This window comes from Lycorma delicatula, chromosome 3 (assembly GCF_047948215.1).
Source record: "Lycorma delicatula isolate Av1 chromosome 3, ASM4794821v1, whole genome shotgun sequence".
NCBI classification, from domain to species: Eukaryota; Metazoa; Arthropoda; class Insecta; order Hemiptera; family Fulgoridae; genus Lycorma; species Lycorma delicatula.
In genome coordinates this window covers 131,639,334-131,656,625 of record NC_134457.1, presented here as the reverse complement: position 1 = coordinate 131,656,625, position 17,292 = coordinate 131,639,334, and the positions used below count along the sequence as shown (strand labels likewise).

The 17,292-nt window shown below is 31.9% G+C and overlaps 1 protein-coding gene across 1 annotated transcript in view; it reads right to left on the bottom strand.

Annotated features, from left to right (window-relative positions):
* Positions 1–17,292, bottom strand: part of LOC142322004 (uncharacterized) — a 783,616-nt gene that overhangs the window by 599,432 nt on the left and 166,892 nt on the right. The window contains exon 2 of the mRNA XM_075360579.1: positions 9,385–9,629. Coding sequence (XP_075216694.1) covers positions 9,385–9,468 — 84 coding nt within the window. The 5' untranslated portion in view covers positions 9,469–9,629. The remainder of the gene's footprint in view (positions 1–9,384; positions 9,630–17,292) is intronic.

Below are 17,292 nucleotides of genomic sequence, written 5' to 3'. Positions count from 1 at the left end.
CAAACAAATATTCACATTTAAATACATCGAAACAAATCTTCAGTAATAAGATTTTATATCGATGGTAAAATAATCGCGTAAATTGATTAATTTATTTAACTAAAAATATTTTGTAAATTACTACTTGTAAGTGAAGAGTGAATGAAGTAATCCTAACTATAAAATAAGGATATTAGATAATTAAAAATATATTAAAATAGTAAAAAATCGCTAAATTCATGTTATACTCAATATATTACTTACGAAGAATTTTAAACGGTAAAAAGAAAAATTAACGGTAACAATAACCGTTATAAGCGTATGTATTAATTTACCGTCCAGGTTATATATTTCTCAAAAACGGGGATGATTCTTTTCACAATCCTCTTTTGAAATTTATCAGAAGTTTAAACCAAAGCCATAATAATCCTTTAGTGAAGTTTTTTAAGTATCCAACCGGTCGTACATACGTTAATACGAGAAGGATGCAAAGAAATATTTACAGTTACTCAGGTAGAGAAAAAATTATTCTTATGCTTCTAGTTCTGTCAACAGTAGACTGCATTCATTTCATATTGAATTTAATAAAGTAAGTTCTAACAAACTTCAAGAAATAAATTATTAAAATAAATTAAAATTCAAAATTGCTCGTTGTAATTGTGAGAGGTTTAGCAAGAGCCAAAAATAATCTTACGCAACGTAAGATTAAACATTTAATGATTTATTGAGAAAGGCACTTTGATGTACAGAAATAGAATAACAGGTCTTGGAGACAAAGGTTGATTTAAAGATGTAATAAAACGTAACAATGATCTAACTTGTAACTGAGGGACAAAAACAGTGGATGATATCAGGATTGGATCGTATCAAAAACGGAAGGGAGATCACGTGTTGATGCTTGGCAATGAATTCTACCTTACCTAAGAAAAATTAGCAGCAATTTTAAACAGAAAATTTTGTGAAAAATTGTTACGCATATGTCATACGGAAAACAGATTTGGCTGTAACTGCGTCACAAACATACAAAAGAATAAAATGTGAAAACCTCGAATAAAAGCAGGACTTCAGTTTGCCTTATAAATTAATCCTATAGATATTTGCTTTAGACTGCACTGATGGTCTCCAAGAGGTGCAGTCTAATCTAATGTATATTTATCCGATTGTAGAAGTAGGCAAATATCTTGTAATAAATTTATGTCAATGATAGATGGCACTTTAATTCCACAAGGATTCCTCTGGAGTTTTATTAAGTAAATTATTTACTAAATGAATGTGTGTTACACGAGTGACCATGATAAAATCCAAAGTTTTAGTTTTTTGCATATGAAATAGATAGTAAATAAAGCTTTGAAACAAAAAAAAAAAATTATCTATATTAAAGGTTATTTGAAATCCATCAAGTAAAGTCATTATAATACCCACCATAATAAAAAAAAACTTGGAAAAGGTGTATTCGATGGTAAAAACTTGTTAAAAACTTTTAAAAAAACTTGTATTCGACGATAAAGGTGATAACATGTTTGACTATTTCATCGAAAATCCAGGGTAGAGCTTTGATTCCTGCTTACGATCTGGAATACGTGTAATGAATCAAATTTAACGTTTCAAATAATAATCGTGATTAATAATCTTAATAATTGATGCGACTTACGGGGAAAAAATCTTTATTATTATCATAATTATTAAAATAAAGTAACTGTAACAATTTTTTTTTAAATAAATAAAAAAATGTATAAAAAATAATGTACCGTTTTGAATAATAGGTATGAAGAAGCCCTTAAAAATCGAAACAAAAAATTCGCATTAATTCAAATAAAATTAAACCAGAGATTTGTTTTATCAATGTAACCAATAATATTAAAAATAAAATAAAGGGAATTAAAAAAAATAATAATATTTCATTTACAAGTAAAATCAATAATGATTTCATAAAACATTTTATATATGTATATATATATATAGAGGAACAATTATTACAATAAAATAAATCGTGTTATTTAATTGAATATTGTATTCTACTGAATTGTAAAGTTTACAGTCCGAATATAATGAGTGTTTAATGGTACAGAAAAGCGGCGAGGGCAGTCAACCCAATTTGTAAAAGATTGTTTCAAAAACAACATTTCCAGTAATATAATAAAAATGTATTCAGCTCAGTCAGAATCAATATTTCAATATCAAATTTAATTTAAATATACAAAGGAATTATAATCGACAGAATTAAATGAAATTCCCAACACATTTACTGTTGTCTGACAGTCTGAAAATAAATTAATATTTTCTATTCAAATATAGAATCTGTCGGCCAGTACTCACGAAATGAAAAATTTAAAACGTAATACTTTCATTTACGTACGGTACTGAAAACGTAAGCCTATACAAAAATACATGACGTACTCATGAATGTGGAAAAAACAGAAACTTTAATTACACATTTAAATAGCGATAATAAAACAAAGGTCCAGCAGTTCAGTAACAAAATAAAGAAACATTCAATAAAATTAAATACTTTTTAACATTTAAGTCAGAAAAAAAGCAAACGGGAAGAAGTGAAGGAATTTAAGAAAAAAATAGGGTGGGGAACAAAAAAAATTCTAAAAAAGAAAAAGACTAAACGCAGGAGAGATTCAGTAAAGAGGAGGAAAGCTGGAGGAGGAAAAGAGAGAGGTTATTATCTGGAATCCATTTTATAGCAATACCGAGAAAATTGAAAAAAATAACTTTAAAGTTTTACGAGGCAAAGAAAAAAGTGAGGATGAATGTAGAGAGCTACTGTACTGCCCTTTATACTAATAACGAAAGCTATTTATCTGTATTATTTCACATGCAACTTCGTATTTGTTCGCGTTGAGCCTTTTTTTTAACATAACAGACTAGATGTATGTAATTTAGGTAAGAGATCTGATAAAAATATAAACTTTAATGCAGTAACATGAGATTCGTAAAAGTGACATATAAACCGAATTTCATTCATTTTTAAATTTAATAAAAATAAGTTGATTCAATCATCGGAAACTGAATTTAGTTGATTTGCATGAAAAATGTTATATCATTTTATAAAATAAAATCGAATAAAGTTTACCGTGCAATATCTGTATAAAAAATTACGCTATTCCAAAATAGGAAATGCACTCTATCTTTTCCTACATCACAAATAGACTACAAACTAAATTCTTTATTGACGTAGAATTACAATATAAAAAATAAATATATATAAAAAATTTTTCCCCAGCAAAATAACAATTTACATACAGTATTTAATTTAAATGAATTCGTTTTAAAAATTTATGAATTCGTATATGAACTAACGTGCTTACACAAATACACGTTTGTAAAGAACATGAAATAAGACACCAATGACTCGAAAAAATGATTTATCATTATCAAAGAATACCATAGATCCTTTGATAGGCTTAATAATTATAATGAGAAGCGACATTGTTTACCATTTCCTTGTTCAATAACTGCATGCGAATCCCACCGAAATGCAGGTGATGAATAAACTCTATAAGTAACACCTTCACGGTGGCCGGACCAGGCTTATACCAATCGTAGTATTTCTCGATGTGCGGAACGCATTCAACTCCCTCAGTTGGGAATCTATCTTCCCGGCGCTGACGGGGTTGGGCGTTAATGGTTACCTGAGGAGGATAGTACAGGATTACCTCGACGTTCGGCGACTTGTACATAGGCTAGGGGATAACGAGCTGTGGTTCCGGTCTACGCGTGGGGTGCCCCAAGGCTCTGTCCTGGAACCCCTCCTGTGGAACGTGGTCTATGATGAGGTACTTCAGCTGCGTTGCTCAGAAGGGGTGACTCCCATTGCCTGATGATTTGGCCCTCGTGGTGGTGGGGAAAACTGAGGAAGAGGTGGCTAATGCTGCGAACACTGATATAGCTAAGATGTAAGATGGATGACGGAAAAGGGGTTGCAGCTGTCCCGAAGAAAATCTGTTTTTATCCCGCTAGCGGGAAGACGGGTGCTGGCGCCAATCGCGATCAACATCGAGGGAGAGGTGGTCTAGTCGCGGGAAACCACCACGTACTTGGGAATGTGGCTGGACCACAAGTGCTAGTTCACCCCCATGTGAAAGAGGTTAGCGAGAAGGCGGGACGAATGGTGCAGCGTCTGGCTAGGTTACTCCAAATATCGACGGACCACGAAAATCAAAAAGAAGGCTGTATTCACACGTGGTCAATGCAACACTTCTCTAAGGCGTTTCCGGCGTGGAAGAGGGCCATGGCCGTAACAAAAGAATCCTAGAGGGTTACAGCGCCGCATGGCCCTCAAGGTGGCATCAGCATATGCCTCGCTGTCGACAGAGGCGGTACTGCTGATCACGGAGCAGCCATCTCTTCAGCAGCTGGCAGAAGCTCGAGTGTTGGGCCACCAGGGAGTTCCCAAGCGAGACATACATTTGGCTCTGTTCCGAGATTGGCAAGCTAGGTGGGATACGTCCACCAAGAGAAGGTGGACGTACCGCCTTATCGCGGATATAAAGCCGTGGGCCAGTCGGAGGTTTGGTGAACTGAACTACTGGCTCACGCAATTCCTGACTGGCCATGGGGTCTTCCGCGCCTACTGGTGTGGTAGGAGGAGGGCGGATGACCCCTACTGCCCTTACTGCGACGACCCGGATTCCTCAGAACACGTGGTGGTCTGGTGCCCGCAGTGGGATGATTACCGCCTAGCTTGCTCGGCGATTACCGGAACGCTCAGAGCAGAGAACGTCATTGCCATCATGTTGCGGAGTCCCAAGAGTTTTGATACCATTGCAGGATTCGTGGCGAGGGTTCTTCAGGAGAAGGATCGGAGAGGGGCTCGGGGATTAGAGACAACCCTCTGCGGGGCTACCGTTCGCACGTGCTTGCACGAGTGGGCGGTAGCGATGAGGCACAGGGACTCTTGCACCCCAGAGCGAAAAAGACCGTTTCCCGGCGGGGATGCGCCACTCGGGGTGTCCGTTGGGGGCATTGGCATAGAGACCGAGTCCCGGCTCCCGGAGTGGGGACCCAGGGACGGCATAGCCGGGCCTGGTGGAACCTACTCTGGAGATTAGAGATGGGTGCAATGTGAGATCCGACCGGCTGGCCGAGACGTGGTGGCCCGTTAGAGTAAAGGATACTCTCCTGGGCTGTGTAATACTTAACTGCAGGATCCGGCCCGGGGGAGAAGAAGAAAACAAATAAAAAAAAGTAACACCATCAACATATTAACCATAGGGACTTGCATGTGCAATGAATATCATTATTCATTATTAATAAATACAAGTATTAGACTCTGATTTATGCCGCTCTTACCTCAAACAATTCTTAAACATAAGGAAAGTTGGCACAAAATGAAATGAAAATAGATAAATGAATAAATATTTTATCGATTTTAACGGGAAATAACGCACTACACAACCTATTATGCCTCAACTTAGCCCAGGGAAAGTTTATTTCTGTAACATATTTTTAAAAATCTTATTTTCTATTAATATATAAATATTTTTTAAATTATTTTACTTTCAAAAATCTATAGTGGAATAATTTCAAAATTAACTGTACAAGTTTCTAAATAGAAATAAAAGTGTAACTTAAACAGACATGATATATCTTGAATAACTTCCGATATTTACTAGGGATACTGCTTAGTAAGCTATATTTGTTCTGAAATTTTTCTTGATTTTTAGCACAGACTGTAACTTTTTTTTATCTAATTCGCCAGAGCGTAAATGAAAAGATAAAAATATAAGGAAATTTTTAAACATTTTCAGTTTATTTGTGCCTTGGAACAATAAAAAAATTAAATGATTAACATATTTTCTTTTTAATTTTTATCAGAATAAAAAAAAAGAAAGTTAAAAAGAGATTTTGTATTTCTGTATGTAATTAATTAAAACAGAAATTATTATTAAAAAAATATGATCACCTAAGCTTAAAGATCATCCACGTGCTATTAGTTGCCTTTTCTATTAAAATAAGCATTACGGTAATTACATAAAAAATATATAAATTTTTAAACTTAAAATAATCTGATGGTTTTTAGAAATCTTCAGAAATAATATTGATTTTTGTGACTAAAATTGTACGTCTGTGTAATTACACCATAAGAATATATGAACTTGTAAAGTACACTGGACTCGTTATACCTTCAGTAAATGAATTACTGCAATAACAGTAAATCATCTGCTACTGCAGATGACATGAAAAAGAAAAGAAAAGAGATGACAAGAGAAATTTTTGAGTCAGAAACTCAAGTAAACAGGGATGACAACTTAAGAAATTTAGGAATTAGGACTATAGTATTAGCAAAAATTGTAATAAAACAATTTATTTTATCTGGGAATGATAAAATAAACCTAAGTACAGTACAAAAATATTGGCTAAAGTACAGAAGGAAAGAAAAATTATTATTAATTCAAAATTGTTTTTGAAATAATAGAAAGATATGAACGCAAAACCATATTTATACACGAACACAACTTTTAAAAACGAAAAACAAAATAGAAGTTGAACTCATACTTGGTTGTACCAGATGCAGTAATTAACAGCAGCTCTGTAAAACTGACACTAGTCACGAGTTGATTTCTCAGCGAATATTTTATTCATTGCACAACTAATCTGTGTTGAATTAAGTAAAAATAAGGCTTGCAAAACTGAATATCGCATTTGGTGGGCATGAAACATGCTAATTTTCAGCTACATACTAATGAAGAAAAGAACGGAAACAACTTCACTCTTCACCATCTTCACTCCCCCCCCCCCCCAAAACCAATCACCTCCACAGTCATCGTGGTATAGGAAGTTTATTATTCTTGAGAATGATTAATCTGTTTTTAGGAATAACATAAAAACAGCAAAATCAGTGCGATTCATGTCAGGTCGTCGACTATTAAGGTTATACCTTAATAACTTATGTGTTTATGTGTTGGTACCAACACATAAACATCTAGGTTGAAATAGTGTATTTTTTAATTTATTTATTTCGGTAAAGCTAATAATTTGATAGCATAATAAAAACAAAAACTCCCTTGTTTATTACTTAAACAAATTACTACCATTACAGACAAAACCATAAATCAAAAGACTTTTGTTGATTCACGGGGGATAAAAAAACAACTTGTAAGTATTTACTAAAAATCTAAAATAAACAATATCACAGATGTCAATAGACTATTAAATAAATATAAATTTGAAATTTATTACATTATATACTGAAAAGATAAGAAATTGGTATGTAGATAAATAAATTTATTACACGATTTTGCTCTCATCATTCTGTTGATATAGCATAAAAATATAATTTGTTATATGATTAAATGGGTAAATTATCTATCAAACATATTATTACCAATTTTGTGTACCACCGTGAAGGGAACCTTTGATCAAAATTCTAAAAAATATTAATATAAATGTAAAAAGATTCAATTTTCATTTTCATTCTTGCATTCTTCTGCTTTTTGACAAGTCAGACACCAAAAGTTCGATTTCCAATGTAAACCACAAACCCCGAATTGTATATATATATTTTATACCTATTTTTAAATAAAACTTACGATTTTGCTACATTTTTATGGATAAAATAAGAAAAAAGTTGAATATACTTGAACTCATAATAAATATAAAAGAAATTTCCAGTACTGTACGTACCACAAGCTCTGAAGAGATCGATTAAACTAAGAAAGACGAGTGGAATAAACATAAAAGTAACATTACCTATTAATCTAATAAGGAAGAGAATCTGTTCTCTTGGTTCCGGATTTTAAGTGATACTTAAAAGTACTTCTAAAAAACAACAATAAAACTGCGAAAAGAAGACTGCTTGTATGATATTGATGTAGAAGAAATTGCACGAAAAGAAAGTAATTAACAGTAATTTTTAATAGTAAAATCTACCAATTATATCTCTTTTAAGTAAAGTAGATGATCACCCAAATTAATAAAACGTATTCAAACTAATACACCTGAGAATGCTCAGCTTATATTTAAGCAATTTAAAACAAGTTGACTTTACGTGATGTGAAACGGCTAAAAATTGTTTTCCTTAATATCTCTCACTTAAAAATTATTGTATATCAACAAATAATAGTGTAGTAATTTTATATTTTTGGACTATATAAAAAATATACTGAATATTATATACCATATTAAGTAATCTGGAACAAGTGAGCCGGAAACGGAGAAATATTTATAAACTGTGGATTTTTCAACACAAAATTTATCTTACGTTACTTTTAACTCATTAAAATATAAAAAAACATAAACCTTTATGAATAGTATTCAAAATAATGGGAGTAATATTACAATCAACCGTAAAAAAAAAAACTAGATTGAAAATAATTCAAACGTAAATAATATTTTTCAATAATGATATACAATTCGAGCAAATGAAACTTTTAATGCATAAGTGCATTAAAAAAAATTATAACAGAAACCTGTAATAATATAGGAAAAATACTGAAAAAAGAAAAAAAAAGAAAGATCATACTTATGTTAAGATACCACGAAATTTTTAGATAAATACAATAAAAAAAATCACTTATATTTCAAATAATTTTATCATCCAAATTCAAACATTTAATTTCTTTTCCTCTCTCAAAAAAAGGTCACTCGCCGAGAATTACTGTTATAATTAGTTATTTTTCAATAAATTAGGTGTTATTTAAAATTAATTATAACACTTAAAAACATTAATTTATTTGATACCATTAGACAATTTAGTATATTTGAGTTTCAATAATATAAGTAATTATGATGACTAGATTATGTAAAGGAACATTTAAACTGGAACATAATATTAACGAAACCCATTTCTCCAGTTAGGATAAATTATGAAATTAAAAACAGAAAGAGTCAAGCCTATTACAAAAATATACATACATACATGAATATATATATATATATATATTTTTTTTTTGTGAAAAATTATGTTTCACAAACGAACTCCAAAATTTGGATTATAGCCAATGATCCAACGACAGAATTAGCTACAATAGTGGAATGACGCATCTAACAAATGTCCAGACTAATAATAAAATAAAAATAAAAAAATAAAATCTATATATAATATATACATATATACAACACTTTTTTGACAATATCTGACGTTTGATGTACGCAATGTATGAACTATATTACAGGGTAACACTAACGAAATGGAAATGTATGCTGGCGGCAGATGAAGAGTTACAGCTATATTTATTGTAGCAAGCAGCAGTTAGAAAACGTTGAATTATTAATACGAACCCATTAACAAGTATACATTTCTCTAGAGTACATAACTTGGATGTTGACGAGTTGCACATGGGCTATACAAAACAGGCACTATTCCGTTTAAAACTGAAGAAAATAAACATTTTTAGCACAATGGAAATAGAACAAAATTTAAATCCCATTAAAAAGAATATAAGATATAATTACCTGTATTTCCTGTACAAGTTCCTGTTCATCCAACAGGATCACCTTACAATGGTGAGTCCGTATCTTGGTACACAGGCAACGCATTTCTCATCAATATCACAACCAGTAAACAGTAGTAAATTGAGTAATTATAAAATTATTTCCACCATAAGCAGAATTATTGCAAGGAACACTCGAAAACACTGCTACATCATGATTAATACCATCACCGACCGCTTTCACTAACTGCTTCGAACACACCGATCCTGAAACAAAAATGTAATAATTACATTAATTAGAGCAAAAATTTTGTATTAAGTAGTAAAATTAATATAGTAAAACTACTACCTTATATTACGAGACAAAACAATTTTCCCAAATTTATTTATTCGTGTATTTTGACGAAGCAGAGACCTTTGGATAAGCGCTCAATGGAAAGAAAAAGAAGACACAATAAGCAGTAAGCGAACGAGAATAAGTATGTAAATAATCTACTATTTACAACAATAAAAAATTTAGTTTTATTTATGTAAACTCTGGCAAAATCAATAAAAAATGAAATTAAGGTTGCCAAACATTTATTATGCCTCATAATTTTAGAACCTTTTAAAAGTAATTTTACTATAATAGTTCAAGCTTGTAGGCGGTAACTAAATCATTCTCCTAAATTCGCAGTTGGTAAATGAAACGCTTGGTTTAAAATTGTAAAATTCGTATCTTATGCAGAGGGTATCACGAAGTTCTCCCGGGACTTTCATTACCTATTTTACTCATGAAAATAATGGAAAAACTTCGTATAAACATATATAATAAAATTATTCGTATGCGAGTTACAGCGAGTGAAAGATTTCGCTCGGATTTCAGCTGCCCCGGTGAAATGAGGTAGTATTGAAATTTTTAGGATGTTAATTAAGAGGTAGAATCTGTGATTTCTTAGGGGTTTTGTCCTGAAAAATCGAATAAAATAAGTCTAGAACGGTATTTTTATTTTTGAGAGATCTTGGGTGAAAACCAATAAATTGGGGGTATAAAAAACCTGTTTTTTAATAATTGTTAAATTTGAATAACAAATTCTACCACTTAATTAACGTCCTAAAAATTTCAATATGACCTCATTTCAGCGGAGCAGATGAAATCGGAGGAAAATCTTTCACTAGCCGTAACTAGCAAAAGAAGCATTTTAAAACTAGTTTATACGTATTTTTTGTATTATTTTCACGAGTAGAATAGGTTATGAAGGTCCGGGAATAACTTCGAGATACACTCTCTTTATTATTAATTTTATTGAAACTGTAAACTGCGTTCCTAACTTATGTTGTTTATGATTTGTTTTTAGGTGTAATTGTTAATGTATTAATCCAATTACAAAGTATTCAAAGTCGAATTAGGATTGAAGACAGTCAAACTTTCTTTCTTTCCTTTTCCTGTTTAGCCTCCGGCAACTACCGTTTAGATAATTCTTCAGAGGATGAATGAGGATGATATGTATGAGTGTAAATGAAGTGTAGTCTTGTACATTCTCAGTTCGACCATTCCTGAGATGTGTGGTTAATTGAAACCCAACCACCAAAGAACACCGGTATCCACGATCTGGTATTCAAATCCACGTAAAAATATCTGGCTTTACTAGGACTTGAACGATGTAACTCTCGACTTCCAAATCAGCTGATTTGGGAAGACGCGTGAACCACTAGACCAACCCGGTGGGTTGAAGACAGTCAAACTAAGCTTATCTTGAGTAACCCATCATCATAAACATCCTCTACTTACTTTTTTTTATAATTAATATTGTATCTGCTCTTTGTTTTAAAAGTGTACCATAATTCTGGCAGCGGTCATTGTTATTTGACCTTGTGTAGCTTTCTCCTTACGCAGAACACCAGTAAAGAGAAAAATGTCAAAAATGTTTTAGACAAAATGGAACAAGACTAAAGGTTTTGAAGCGAAGCTTCTTAACACAGGCGGGTTGATTTTTAGGAAAAAAAAATTTTCCAATATTTATATATGTACAATATAGATAAAAAAATTTGTCAAAGTTTTTTTTAAAGTGCCTCTGAGAAAAGGAGATTAGTTTTTTCGCGATATACCCCCAGAACGAATTTTGATTAAAAAAAAATAACATCAATGCCCCATACACAGAAATATTTGATCTAAATTTGAAGAAAATCAATTCGGTCCGTTTTTATATATAAAGCAAAAAAGTGCGATATACAAACACACTTATGGTTTTTTTTCTAGATGAATCTTAGACCCTAAAACGTACAATTTGTAAAAAAAACCTCATTTTGACAATATAATTTCACCTTTAATATATATATATATATAATATTCAATTATTTATTTATATTCTAGCAATATTCACCAGGAAAGTAAAATGAGTTTATCATAATATCTACAATTTTTTTTTTTTTGTTTAGCCTCCGATAATTACCGTTCAGGTAATACTTCAGAGGATGATATGTATGAATGAAAATGAAGTGTATGTAATCTTGTACAGTCTCAGGTCAGCCGTTTTTGAGATGTGTGGTTAATTGAACCCCAACAACGGTATCCACGAACTAGTATTCATATCCGTGTAAAAATAACTGACTTTACTAGGACCTGAACGCTGGAACTCTCGACTTCCAAATCAGCTGATTTGGGAAGACGCGTTCACCACTAGACCAGCCCGGCAGGTTAATAACTTTTGTTTTTAAAACCTCCGGATCCGCAGTCAAGCAATTCTTTCCGCAAAGGATGAGATGAGTGTTTTCTAGCGTGTGTGAAAAATGCCATGCCTGACTGGAATTCGAACCCAGAACCTCCGGGTGAAAGGCCGAGACCGTACCACTCGCACCACGGAGGACGGCAGTAACTTTTAACCTGGAATTACTTAGTATAACGTTTAACAGATATTATTAATAAGGAATTTCATCGTTACGCTTGGTCAGTTCTTACAAACAGTTATTATGCTTATTATCAGAATTATACAAACAATAACAGGTCTGAAATATAGTACTCAGCTGATTTTGAAGTTAAAGTTCTCAAGTTCAAATCCAAATAAAGATAGATATTTTATTCGGATTTGAATACTAGATCGTGGATACCGGTGTTCTTTGGTGGTCGATCTTTGTTTGTTGAAGACTACAAATTTACCAGTACAGTTACATTACACTGATAAGTCGCTAATGACTTTAATTAATTGGTGATGCAACTATAAATAAAAAAAAAACCCAAAGAATTTATGTTAATATATTAATATAAAAGAAAAAGTTATTAAAAGAACTTAGATTTTATATTTTTTCTTAAGATTTTTCTAATTTTTGATAATATAATATATTTTTATACTACATAATTACAAAAATTAATTTTATGTTCATTCAATATATATTAAACCATAAAAAATTTTTCAAATATATAAAAAATATAAATAAATCCTAATTTAAAAAATAAAAATTAAATACGCATACAAACTTTTAAGCATTATTAAGCATTAGTTTTTTTTTTTTTAAGATATAAGAGAAAAAAAATGGTAAATATATAAAGAAAGCGGAATATAGAAAATATCATGAAAGTCTGAAAACTGCTAACTCAAGACATAAGTATTAAGACTGTTCTAGCGGTCCAGTCATTATCGCCGCTGGAGTTCACATCACGGTTAATCATATACGAGTTATTCAGACTATTTATTACATTTACTACAACACACCATTTTATATATATATATATATAATTCTCTTCCAACATACAGACACAAAAATATTTATAAAATAGTGTGTAACCGTATAGCCTAGTAATATATGTCCTACTGTTCAGGCCTGTATTTTTAAATACGCTGCTGACACATTTTATGTATATTATATAAATATATATATATAGAAATAAGAAGTTAAACGTGGCTATTATTTACGATAAATATATAATAAAACTATTACCGTTATAGAATATAAATACATGCATAAGTTAATTAACTTCACCTCTATTTCTCTCAGAAATTAATAAATTATTATTCTGATTTAGTAAGACCAACTACAGATAATTTCATTGTAATACAACTAATATTACAAAACAAAACAATACATTAAATTAATTACAAAAGGTACACCGTAAATTTATTTTCAAATAACTTATTATTATTGTAATATGTACGTTTTTTTTAACCTTTTAAGTTTCCGTTACGTATCATTTTAACCTTAGATCACGCTACAAGTTGTTAATGGTTTGAAATGTATTGCAAAATTTATAACCACATATTTCATAAATGTAAATTTGCATAAAAAAAGTCATAAAAAATTCGTTTTCAAAGTTTATTATTAAACTTTATGAAAACATTTTTTGTAATGTTTTACATTTAATAGTGTTCATATATTTTCAAGCACTTGACAGGTATTAATAAATTTAGTCTGCTTTCAAGTAGGTCATCCTTTAAAATTGTACAGCATGCAGTTTATAACAAAAATTTCCCTAAGGAATGGATTTCAGAATTATGCCATCTAACTGACACAATTAAGAGAATTTTCTAAATCTATTAGAGCGAAATGTCTTACAGCTTTCATTAAAACGTAGGAAATAATAGTAGTTAATAGAAAAAAATTATGGTATATGAATGCGTTACGAGCTAAAGAATGTATATGTTTTACTCTTTTAACTAATCTACAGCCCTTAAATTAAAAAAAAATATATACATAATTTCATTAAATAATAAAAATTACTTGTAACATTTAATTTCAAATTAAAGCTAAAGTTTTAATTTTATTTAATAAATCCTTTCATGTTTTACCTTAAAATCAAAATTAGCCTAACTTAAATGCTTTTTATTAATGAGGAACTTAACTTTTTGAGAATTTTTAATGCATTTTTTTTTGCTCATTTATTTTTTGTGAACAAAAATCGGTGAGTCAGAGGTAACATCGATCTTAATAATATAATCCCACAACTTCAGCCTCAAGTTGGTAAAAGACCCAATTCAAAGAAATGAAAATCAGAAAGTAGTGATTAAGGATAAGTTAAGAACTATGGTTAAGATCTACCATTAAAGAACCTCAGCGCAAAACATAACGAACTCTGTATTTTTCAGAGTTGGACTTTTGGAGGGAGGAAAAAGGCTGAGTCATCCTGAAACGTATTTGCTAGACTGCGGCAAATATATTTCACTAATTCACTTTCATACAACACGTATCACCATCTTCTAACACTAACTCCTACATTCTAGAACTCCGTTCATTCGTTTGCATATATGCGACGATTTGACGATGTTGTATCGGATGAATAATAGAAAATTAAAAAAACTACACGCATGTACTGAGCTTAATAAAAAGTGAGGTTATGTCTGCAAAATGTTGAGAAAATTTACCCCTAAAAACACCCGCTCCATCTCCTAGAGATGTTGACCACAAAACTTTCTCACAAATTGCTACATGTATACCACTCGCTGTACACAATTTAATTAAAATTGGTTTATCTAGTCAAAAGTTATTAAGTTTCAAACACGCCAACACACGTACGTACGTACGTACGAACAATACTTTTTATCCAGAAATTACTATTATTTTAGCAGTTAAGTTATTCAAATTTATGATCATCCGTATACAAGAAGGGAAGTGTGTACAATGTTTCGTTTTTTGAGAGAAAGATTGAATTGTTATTTATCTGTCTGTTATTTTTAAGGCTATGACAACGTAAAGTAATCTTACTCATAAAAAAGGATATATGTTTTAGCTGCTATTGGCGCAGAGCAGAACAATGGTGGTGCGCCGAGCGGATGCACATGGCTCTCTTCACGACTCTCTCCCGCTAGTAGCAGTCCGTTGTCATTTAATTTACAGATTATTTATTTAAATTTTTAGCGTAGATTTTTTTATTTATATTTTACATTAGTATTTTTATTTACTTATTATTATTGATTTAATTTTAATAATAAACGGGATTATTAATTAATATTTAGCATTAAGTAAAAGGATTCTTTATTTAGCGGGAAAGAGTCGTTGGGGTGCACCCGGCCGGCGCATCCCACGTGGTCCGCTTTGAGCCAATAGCAGCAGCTGTCTTTTTCATTTTCCTGTTTAGCCTCCGGTAACTACCGTTTAGATAATTCTTCAGAGGATGATATGTATGAGTGTAAATGAAGTGTAGTTTTGTACATTCTCAGTTCGACCATTCCTGAGATGTGTGGTTAATTGAAACCCAACCACCAAAGAACACCGGTATCCACGATCTAGTATTCAAATCCGTGTAAAAATAACTGACTTTACTACGACTTGAACGCTGGAACTCTCGACTTCCAAATCAGCTGATTTGGGAAGACGCGTTCACCACTAGACCAACCCGGTGGTTCAATAGCAGCAGCTGGACTGGCACAACCTCACACGAACACACTCAAGCCAACTCCTTATTATCAATATGGCTTTCGTTAAACATTATATCTCTATTAAAAACTATTAAATTGTATATTTGCTCAATCCTTGAGCCTATTTTAAATATAAAAATTGCAAAATGTTCAGAAAATATTTTTTATCCGCTAATATTTCTTTTCTTAAGATATTTTTGTAAAATACTTAATATTCTAACATACATGAGGATATGAACGTGTCGACGGTCCAGGAGACACAGCTCACCGGCTAAACGGTCGGGCGAGCGAAGCGAGCCCTGACCGGCAAGTAATACGTAAGATGAACCAACACCAATAAATAAGAGGAAGAATAAAGAACATGCTTACATGACCGAACAATTTTTCTTAAATGTTTATAAATAATAAATAACAATAGTAATAATAATTATAAAATAAATTAATAAATTTTACTACCGTAATTCATTCATTCAATATCGTGCACATCTTAAGACACAATTTTTTTCGATACAAATAAATCGATACTGAAAATACTATCGAATATCGATCTAGATTCGTATATATGATTTTTTTATAGCCTTTTAGTAACAATTAAACATACTTATATAATCTATGACACTCCCCGTACCGCAAGGATTCCAACGCGGGATCATACATCAAAATCGGCTCGGCCGTTGAGCTGCTACGGTGGAAGAAACATATATACACTCAATTTTGGGCAGTCGTGTATTAAAAAATAACGCTACATATGGTAATTTATTTGTCTTGTTGGAATTACATATTAACTGACAACGGCTTGATAACCATATAGCGACGCTGTCAGATGTTCTAACTATTTATATCCAATAACTAGTAACTCTGATAACAAATACGAAGCTTAAAAAAAGGGCTGATACAATAATCTCCGATAAAAATTAAACATTCAATTACTACTATTAACGTTTTAAAACGACGTGGTGCAGGCGCTCCAACAAAATGTAATAGGCTAAAATTCAAAAACGAGTAATTTTGTCGGTAGCCTTTTTTATATTGATGAAAATTCACGTTATGAGCGATAGAAGAAGTAAGCTTTCCATTTCACTCACAGGGAAATGACACGCTAAAATCGCATTAAGGGAGGGTAATAATTTTATATATATTAGGGGGTATGAATGATGAAGTCAGGAAATTGACAGATTAGCCTCACTCAATACTTCTACACCCTTCATCATTTGATTTTTTTTTCTCTCTCATATCCGTTAAGTAAGGAACAGAAAGCAACAAAACGATGAGGAGTCGAAAAAAACAACAGCTCCCGGCAAGTTGCGGCCAGTTTACAGCAAATCATGAAGAGGGAAGAGTTGGGGATGAGTTTTCGCTTTCCTGAGTACGACGGTATTTTGCGAGTGAATGAATAGAAATGTGTGTTCGTATAAGATGCCTCTGTAGTCGGTGTGCATTTGTACGCGGGTGTGATCAAAGTACGATAAAATGTTTAAGAGAAGGTAATTTTCGGAACGAACCGAGGAGTCAGGCAGAACGGCTGTGATTTCCTGAGAGACCACACCGACGGAAATTGCACATAACGTAGTACGTAGCTCACCATTCCTGCACTGAACCGACCG